The sequence below is a fragment of the Salmo salar genome, chromosome 14, assembly GCF_965601325.2.
Source record: "Salmo salar chromosome 14, fSalSal1, whole genome shotgun sequence".
NCBI lineage: Eukaryota > Metazoa > Chordata > Actinopteri > Salmoniformes > Salmonidae > Salmo > Salmo salar.
This window is the reverse complement of record NC_138304.1, coordinates 9,488,980-9,499,266: the sequence shown is the minus strand read 5'-3', so window position 1 is coordinate 9,499,266 and position 10,287 is coordinate 9,488,980. Positions and strand designations below refer to the sequence as shown.

The 10,287-nt window shown below is 44.5% G+C and overlaps 1 protein-coding gene across 1 annotated transcript; it reads left to right on the top strand.

Moving 5' to 3' along the window:
- The first annotated feature begins 1,255 nt into the window (after positions 1-1,255).
- Positions 1,256-7,901, top strand: LOC106568711 (uncharacterized). The gene is made up of 5 exons (XM_014139287.3): positions 1,256-1,403; positions 2,208-2,293; positions 5,268-5,312; positions 5,599-5,723; positions 6,046-7,901. The coding sequence occupies exons 2-5, from the start codon at positions 2,227-2,229 to the stop codon at positions 7,351-7,353; spliced, it is 1,545 nt and encodes a 514-aa protein (XP_013994762.3). The 5' UTR covers positions 1,256-1,403; positions 2,208-2,226; the 3' UTR covers positions 7,354-7,901.
- The last annotated feature ends 2,386 nt before the right edge of the window (positions 7,902-10,287 follow it).

The window sequence follows — 10,287 nt, the reverse complement described above, 5'->3', positions numbered from 1 at the left end:
AATGTAGCCTAGATAATCATGACGCCTCTATTCAATACATTTCTAGCTGCACATTTCAGAATGTTTCACTTCATTGACTACACCCCAATGCATGTATTCCTCTCCTGTTGGTGGTATGTAGTTCAACATACGGACATGCAAGAGAACTCAGATGAAAAACTGCTTACTGTACATGAAAGTGGAGGAAGGGCCTCATCATTTTTACAGCAAGGGTCTGTTTTTTTATGATTTTTATTTTTCTCCACAAGTGGTATGAAACCGCTTTATGGGCTTTGCACACATATCACTTGCCATGAATTTTCCAAGAATATAAAACGTTGACATATTTATATTATGGTACTATTAACTTATAGTTATTTTCAAGGCAACTGGTTCATTGACCTATGTAAAATGCATCCTTTAGGGGAATATTGAGCATGTAATGTTTTCACTTAGCTGATTATCCATATTCTATAATATTTACTATGCAAATGTGGAATAGCCCTTTTTACACACTCTATGCTTATGAATGGTTTATGGAGCATCTACGAAGGCCTTCTGTAGGGTCATTATAGGCTTCATAAAGCCTTTCAAGTTGATTCCAATGAGACCAGTGGAACTGAGCTGGTTCTACGTGGCATTTTTCCAGGCACCAGTCAGAGCTGAGTTGGCAGTGTGCTAATAAAGGCCTCTACTTGGACAGCAGTCGCCGTCTTCATTAGTGTTTCCAGGATATACAGTGTAAGAGGAAAGATGGTGTAGTGGGATATATAGGACTGGCTAATGACTAGGGCTGTCTCTACAAACCTGCTGGAGACACAGCACATAGAGATATATACTAGTAGAAAGTATGCTAGATGCAAGGCTGAGTGAGGAACCTTTACGTTATATTATTCCAGACTCAACACAGAGATAGGTTTACTGGTTTTAGGGTTTACTGAGAGGATCATGCTGCCCGAATCAGCTCCAAGATCCATAATAATGGCCATTCTATCCAAAGACATTGTTGGTTGATTGTTATTGGGAGCAATCCAGATGCCCCACATCCTAACCCTAAATTCCAAATCGGTGTCAGTAAATAAGCTATACATCAAAATTACACCCCGTTAATCCGTTTTTCTTATCTAGGGGTCTTGCTGTTCAGTGCGGTTAATTACAGGCCCCCTATTGGTCAGTCAGCCAGTGGTGAAAGAGCCAATCCTGGGGTGCGTAACAGCATGCTCGAGCCGTACGACATGCCTTTTGTTTTTAATGATCAAGAGGCTCTTTAAAAATGTTACCCTGCGCTCCTCTCCCATACAGGGGAGCAGAGAGGTAGGGTGTACACACAGCTCGGTTAGCTACACCCACTAAACCAATCAACCCAGAGATCCACTGGCTCCTTGAGGCCGTCCCAGGAGGGCAGAACTTCAGTTGAACAACAGGTAAGTCATGGATTACAACGCTTATGGTGTGACACAATGATGTGCTTATAAATGTGTAATGTATGCTAATGTACACTTTATATACACTTCATCTAAATGGTTTACATCACCGTGGTTAAAGCTAGGCTTATTTTGTACCAAGTTATTTGTATGATATGTTAGTGTCAGTCGGTAACAACAGGCAGAGTTTACTTTTGAGAATCTTCAATGATTCAGTTGTTGGTTTGGGAGGAAAGCTGAATATGGATTTTCATTATGACAGATAAATAAGTAAAGTTATATTCTGTCAAGTCAATCCCTCCATCAGTGGTAAAGCCAATAGCTGGAGTACATAGGATATCAGTACATTTACATGTTCTAAGTTTCAAATCCTTTGAAGACTTTAAAAATAAGAGAAACAAGTTTATGAATTTACATGACCGTACACAAGCAGACATTTGGTGCTGTAGGGGAGCCGTTCAGTACTTGCAAATCATTGTTAAATGGTGCAGGACGTGCTGAAAGGAGAACAACATTGCTACATTTTATAATAACTTTTTAATAAGCTATAATAAATGCTTATAAATCTTTGTATAAATGTTTAATATAAATTGCATATATGATGTTATAAATGAATTGTAACGCTTAAATGCTTATACATGTTTATAAAGGTTCACAAATTAGGAAATATTCATTTATTAAGTTCTTTAATGCTTATTCATGAAAATGTGTATAAAGTTTCACCAATTTTAGCATGGTCAGGAACAACTTCCACCCTCTCAATTGTTCCTTATAAAGACTGAATATTCCCAATTTTGCCCTCAGGAAACAGATAAAGCAGAAAATGGCACGGACAGGAAGACTAATGTTTTCCCTCATATACACCGGAATTATTGTAGTGTTATTGCCAGGTGAGTGAGACTTCTGTGCTCTAGCACTTTCTGTTTTAATTTGATTTTATTAGGATCCCCATTAGCCAACGCCAATGGCAACAGCTACAGTGGATATAAAAAGTCTACACACCCCTGTTAAAATGCCAGGTTTTTGTGATGTAAAAGAATGAGACAAAGATAAATCATGTCAGAACTTTTTCTACTGTTAATGTGACCTATAATGTGAACAATTCAATTGAAAAACAAACTGAAATCTTCGAGGGGGAAAAATGAAAAAGAAAAACCTTACAATAACCTGGTTGCATAAGTGTGCACACCCTCTTATAACTGGGGATGTGGCTGTGTTCAGAATTAACCAATCACATTCAAACTCATGTTAAATAGAAGTCATTACACACCTACCATCATTTAAAGTGACTCTGATTAATCACAAATAAAGTTCAGCTGTTCTAGTAGGATTTTCCCGACATTTTCTTAGTTGCATCTCAGAGCAAAAGCCATGGTCCGCAGAGAGCTTCCAAAGCATCAGAGGGATCTCATTGTTGAAAGATATCAGTCAGGAGAAGGGTACAAAATAATTTCCAAAGCATTACATATACCATGGAACACAGTTAAGACAGTCATCATCAAGTGGAGAAAATATGGCACAACAGAGACATTACCAAGAACTGGACGTCCCTCCAAAATGTATGAAAAGACGAGAAGAAAACTGGTCAGGGAGGCTTCCAAGAGGCCTACAGCAACATTAAAGGAACTGCAGGAATTTCTGGCAAGTACTGGCTGTGTGCTACATGTGACAACAATCTCCCTTATTCTTCATATGAATGGGCTATGGGGTAGGGTGGCAAGACGGAAGCCTTTTCTTACAATGAAAAACATCCAAGCCCGGCTGAAGTTTGCAAAAACAAACATCAAGTCCCCCAAAAGCACGTGGGAAAATGTGTTGTGGTCTGATGAAACCAAGGTTGAACTTTTTGGCCATAATTCCAAAAGGTATGTTTGTCGCAAAAACAACACTGCACATCACCCAAAGGACACCATACCCACAGTGAAGCATGGTGGTGGCAGCATCACGCTTTGGGGCTGTTTTTCTTCAGCTGGAACTGGGGCCTTAGTCAGGGTGGAGGGAATTATGAACAGTTCCAAATACCAGGCAATTTTGGCACAAAACCTTCAGGCATCTGTTAGAAAGCTGAAGATGAAGAGGAAGTTCACCTTTCAGCACGACAACGACCCAAAGCACACATCCAAATCCACGAAAGCATGGCTTCACCAGAAGAAGATTAACGTTTTGGAATGGCCCAGCCAGAGCCCAGACCTGAATCCAATTGAACATCTCTGGGGTGATCTGAAGAGGGCTGTGCACAGGAGATGTCCTCGCAATCTGACAGATTTGGAGCGCTTTTGCAAAGAAGAGTGGGCAAATATTGCCACATCAAGATGTGCCATGCTAATAGACTCCTACCCAAAAAGACTGAGTGCTGTAATAAAATCAAAAGGTGCTTCAACAAAGTATTAGTTTAAGGGTGTGCACACTTATGCAACCAGGTTATTGTGAGTTTTGAATTTTTCCCCCTCAAAGATTTCAGTTTGTTTTTCAATTGAATTGTTCACGTTATAGGTCACATTAAAGGTGGAAAAAGTTCTGACATGATTTATCTTTGTCTCATTATTTTACATCACAAAAACCTGGCATTTTAACAGGGGTGTGTAGACTTTTTAAATCCACTGTAGTCCGACATAATGTAAAATATTACAATTGACATATATTTAAAAACATTAACATGTAGTGTGCGTGTGTGTGCATCTATCAGTTACACATACATGTCAGTAAATACACACAACAAGTAGGTCAAGTTGGAGGAGAGGCGTTGTACTATGAGGTATTGCTTTATAAGTGGGAGACCGGATTTCCATGCAATCATGGCTCTGTATATTATTGTACTGTTTCTGAAAGACATGCTTGACTGATTGTCTGACTAAAAGAAAAAAATGGATCACTTTATATCAGTCACTTTACTGTTGCCTGCATTGTACAGTAGATTATAATTCATACCACAAATGGATGTTAGTACACAATCATTTATTTTCAATGTCACTAAAATGACGGGCTGTTCCTACACACTAGATAAAACCAATGCATGTACTGTAGATGAAAACTTGCCAGCCATAGGGGCATAACATACAACTTCTTATGTATATCTGAACTTTTTCACAACCCCACCATAAAAATACATACAGTACATCTCTGATGCCTTGGAGCTGCACTTGAGCATCATTAGCAAAGGTGAGGCACCGCAGACATCTCACCACCACTGAACTAGCTGACGGGGCGTTTTCCCTTCTGCCGTAAACTTCTGAAGGGAAACCCCTGGTGCTTTTAATATATAGAGACACGATGTAAAGAACATCGGAACATGTTCCACTCCTAAACATCTTAGTTTACAGTTGAGGTTTAATTGGGTGGGATGGAGTGAGGGGGGCCTTTTGGGCCCAATGCTCTTTGTAGTTTAACCGTTTCCACTGACTTCCAGTGGAAGCACACAAACTCAGGCCCTTCAATCCTGTTCAAAGTGACTGGAGAGTGTGTGTGTGTGTGTGTGTGTGTGTGTGTGTGTGTGTGTGTGTGTGTGTGTGTGTGTGTGTGTGTGTGTGTGTGTGTGTGTGTGTGTGTGTGTGTGTGTGTGTGTGTGTGTGTGGGGGGGGTAGTATGTATTTCATTTGGAAGGGTGTGTATAGGTGTGTGTATGTGTGAATGTGTATGTATGTTGTGATGTGTCTGTGCACATGTATGCATTAGCGTGTGTGCGTATGTGTGCCTGCAGCCGTGTGTGTTTAGGTTAATCGGAAAAATGCTGCCTGGGCTTTACCTCTAAGGGCCGTCTCCTGCCGTGCACTCCCAGGGGTCGATTAGCATAGCCAGCATTTTACCTCATTTGGGGGACACAACATCTGGTTCCTGTCGACTCATGTCCCTACCGTTGTTTTACAGAGTTTCTGGGGGCCGGCCCGGTGAGGCAGAATGCGAAGAAGGAGGGTGAGTGAGTGAGGGGGACTGGTTTGTAGGGGACAACAAGGGGAACATGGATATTAGCATGCATACTACTGGAATATCAAAATATTTTCAGACATTTGCAGCACACTCACTTACTGTGATATTTATATGCAAGTACACACATCATTACAGTACATACACAAATACTCAGTCATGTACTCACACATACTTGTGTACTGGTGTACTGGGGTTTCTTTACTCTAATATGGCACTTTTTGAGTCCACATTCTCTTCTTAATATGTGCTGTCTTTCTCTCTCTTGTTCCAGCATCTGCAGTATCCAGTGATGTCCGCAGCAAGAGGAGTCTTACCGTTCCCATTCCTGTCCTCAAGCGTCTTCCTGACTTCTGGGGATGGTACAAATTCTTCATGGATACTCGTAACCAGGAAGGGGTGAGTGGCAAACATTCCACAATCATTTTTGTTTTTAGTGAATGTACTTTTGATTTGACACTTACCTTTTATACTCATCCTGCACATACACTTCACTTCGTTCACTTGTAGATAAAGTGGCACTTTGTACGGCACCTGCCTCCCGTACCATCTTCATTGGTCCGTATTAACAGTCTTGATTGAGCTTTCCTTGCACAATGTAATAGTCAAAAAAGTGAACTTCAACCATCTGGCATTCCAGGCAAGCTCAATCAAACATACCATTTGAACCAAGGTCTGGATCTGATGGGAGTCTTGTCTTTCCCCTGTCTTCAACTTATAGATAGAGCATCTGGACAAGATGTACATGACCTACCTGCAGAACAAGCACCGTTCCGAGGAGGGTCCCACCTTCAACCATTACCTTACCCACCTCAGTGCTATCTACAAGATTTGCGCCGACTCCGACGACCCAGAGTGCATCGCCGAGTCCACCAGCAAGCCCAAGGCCAAGGTGGTGATGCCCGTGCCTGTCAAGACTGCCACAGTCAAAGTATGCAACCCTTATATCGACCCCTACTGCCCCTTCCCCATGATCCCTAAGAATGCCGCCCCAGCCCCGGTCAAGGCCGCCCCAGTGCCTGTCCTGACCCCCCACCTGCCGCACCCTCAGAAGACCCCCACAGGGTTCTACTACTATGCCCCAGTCCTGGAGCCCTTCCTCACCGCAGAGCAGAAGACGGAGCTGCTGCGCATCTGCAACCCCGACGACACCGAGTGTCTGCAGTACCACTTGCGTGCCGCTTATGGCTATAGGCCCGCTCCTGGACCCGCTTCATCCTACGCCGCCCTGGGCTGCGATCCCACCGAGGACCCCTACTGCCGGCCAAAGATGGTGAAAAAGGCCCCCTCCAGCTTCTACCACATGTACCCCACCTGCGACCCGGCCACCGATCCTCTGTGCATGGCTAGAATAGCGGCCCCATCTCCCGCTGCCAAGGAAGCCCCCAAGGAGCAGCAATGCAACCCCCTCTTCGACAAGGGCTGCAACCCTCTCATCGCCACCAAGTTGGCCGGCCTCACCAAGCCCGTCCTGGAGTATACACCCAAAGACAAGCCGGCGCCCGGCCCTCTGGCGTGTGACCCACGCTACGACCCATTCTGCCTGCTAGGTGCCGATGCTGCCCTCCGTAAGGCTCCCCCAATGCTGCCCCAGTACCAGATCCACTCCCGCCTGGGCGTCCTTGGGAAGACCAAGGAGGGCCATGACTGCTACGTGCACTACGATAAGGGCTGCACACCCTTGGAGGCCAGTGATGAACCCAACGCCCCCGTCGCACCTCAATGCCACCCCTATGACTTTACCTGCAATGGAATGTCTGCCCCTTCTCCCCTCACCGCTGATGCCGACAAGCCCAAGAGTGGCGTGATCCTGCCCGATCCTGACTGTGACCCCGAGTACGACTACAACTGCCGCCTGCGCCGTTCTGAGGATGCCTCCGCCGCAGCAGAACCAGCGGCAAAGGAGCCCAAGGATGAGCCAGTGCAGCAGGATGCTGCCCCTGAGTATGCCGTCCCACAGTTTGAAGACTTCCTCAGAAGCTACATGGCCATGGATCAGTACAGGAAAAAAAACACAAATCTCAACTAGATGCTATAAATCGCTACAACTGGAGGAAAGTGATACAAGTTCATGTGTTATACATACACACACTCAGTCCTCCCAAGGTGCTAACATATCTCCAATGGTCAAATACTGCTAAAGCAGGACGACTAGAGTCTTGTCAACAGAAAAATCCATACCTGCAATAGTGAATCAGATTCGCTCAGTTACAGTGCCTGAAGGTGTATTATTTTACAGTCTGTGATATATGTGGGGAACCCAACATGAGTCCCTCTAAGTTTTATGGTCCCATAGAAGACTATGTGAAAGGTGTGCATTAAATACTATGCTTGTCTCTAGAAAATGTATGTGTTTGTAGAATAGGGGAAGCTAGCAGACTTGAAGACTGTCTAAGGCAAATTTGTGCCTATGTATGTTTTCTGTGGTTGTACATTGTCTATTTCTAGTGTATTGTGAACATAGTGTCTCTTGAGTGTATTTAATGTTGTTTTCATAGCTTTTCTAAAACCTATTAACCTCAAACCCTTCCTCTGGTTAGATTTATGTTAAGCTCCAAATAAAAAGTTCTAAAACAAGCTCCCATTTTCCTATGGAAACAGTTAATACCCCCAGTACACAATGATATATATCACAGTGGTATCTGATAACGTGTGAAAACCCACATGAAAACAGAAAAGGTCATTGCTGGCTGAAATGTTGTCTTAGCAAACATGTTCAGCATTTTAGCGATAAGAACAATCACTGTTGGTCATCCCCTGAATTCAACAGTGGTGTTAGAAGTGGGATCCAGCGGTGTGGTAAGGCCATTGTTGGCATGCCCAGGTAGAATACGTTTCAATATCATGACAAGGCTTCTATATCATGACTGAAACAGAGCCATATAAAGATTCAGATCTTTATAAACGCAACATGCAACAATTTAAAATATTTTACTGAACTACAGTTCATATTAGGAAATCAGTCAATTGAAATAATTTAATTAGGCCCTAATCTATGGATTTCACATGACTGGGAATACAGATACGCATCTGTTGGTCACAGATACCTTTTAAGTAAACGGTAGGGGTGTGGATCAGAAAACCAGACATCTCCTTCACATAGAGTTGATCAGGCTGTTGATTGTGGCCTGTGGAATGGTGTCCCAATCGTCTACAATAGCTCTTCGAAGTTGCTGGATATTGGCGGGACCTGGAATACGTCATCGATCCAGAGCTTCTCAAACATGCTCAATGGGTGACATCTGGTGAGTATGCAGGCCTTGGAAGAACTGGGACATGGTCAGCTTCCAGGAATTGTGTACAGATCCTTGCAACATGGGGCCGTGCATTACCATAGTGAAACATGAGGTAATGGCAGCGGATGAATGGCCCGCAGGATCTTGTCACGGTATCTCTGCATTCAAATTGCCATCGATAAAAGGCAATAGTGTTTGTTATCTGCAGCTTATGCCTGCCCATACCATAACTCCACTGCCACCAAATTTGAGATAAATACACATTTTGTGCTTATGGAACATGTCTGGGAGCTTTTATTTCATCTTATGAAACATGGAACCAATGCTTTACATGTTGCGTTTATATACTGCTCAGAAAAATAAAGGGAACACTTAAACAACACATCCTAGATCTGAATGAAAGAAATAATCTTATTAAATACTTTTTTCTTTACATAGTTGAATGTGCTGATAACAAAATCACACAAAAATAATCAATGGAAATCCAATTTATCAACACGTGCCTGTATGACCTCCCTACAACGCCTGGGCATTCTCCTGATGAGGTGGTGGATGGTCTCCTAAGGGATCTCCTCCCAGACCTGGACTAAAGCATCCGCCAACTCCTGGACAGTCTATGGTGCAACGTGGCGTTGGTGGATGGAGCGAGACATGATGTCCCAGATGTGCTCAATTGGATTCAGGTCTGGGGAATGGGCGGGCCAGTCCATAGCATCAATGCCTTCCTCTTGCAGGAACTGCTGACACACTCCAGCCACATGAGGTCTAGCATTGTCTTGCATTAGGAGGAACCCAGGGCCAACCGCACCAGCATATGGTCTCACAAGGGGTCTGAGGATCTCATCTCGGTACCTAATGGCAGTCAGGCTACCTCTGGCGAGCACATGGGGGGCTGTGCGGCCCTCCAAAGAAATGCCACCCCACACCATGACTGACCCACCGCCAAACCGGTCATGCTGGAGGATGTTGCAGGCAGCAGAACGTTCTCCACGGCATCTCCAGACTCTGTCACGTCTGTCACGTGCTCAGTGTGAACCTGCTTTCATCTGTGAAGAGCACAGGGCGCCAGTGGCGAATTTGCCAATCTTGGTGTTCTCTCGCAAATGCCAAACGTCCTGCACGGTGTTGGGCTGTAAGCACAACCCCCACCTGTGGACGTCGGGCCCTCATACCACCCTCATGGAGTCTGTTTCTGACCATTTGAGCAGACACATGCACATTTGTGGCCTGCTGGAGGTCATTTTGCAGGGCTCTGGCAGTGCTCCTCCTGCCCTTCCTTGCACAAAGGCGGAGGTAGCGGTCCTGCTGCTGGGTTGTTGCCCTCCTACGGCCTCCTCCACGTCTCCTGATGTACTGGCCTGTCTCCTGGTAGCGCCTCCATGCTCTGGACACTACGCTGACAGACACAGCAAACCTTCTTGCCACAGCTCGCATTGATGTGCCATCCTGGATGAGCTGCACTACCTGAGCCACTTGTGTGGGTTGTAGACTCCGTCTCATGCTACCACTAGAGTGAAAGCACCACCAGCATTCAAAAGTTACCAAAACATCAGCCAGGAAGCATAGGAACTGAGAAGTGGTCTGTGGTCCCCACCTGCAGAACCACTCCTTTATTGGGGGTGTCTTGCTAATTGCCTATAATTTCTACCTGTTGTCTATTCCATTTGCACAACAGCATGTGACATTTATTGTCAATCAGTGTTGCTTCCTAAGTGGACAGTTTGATT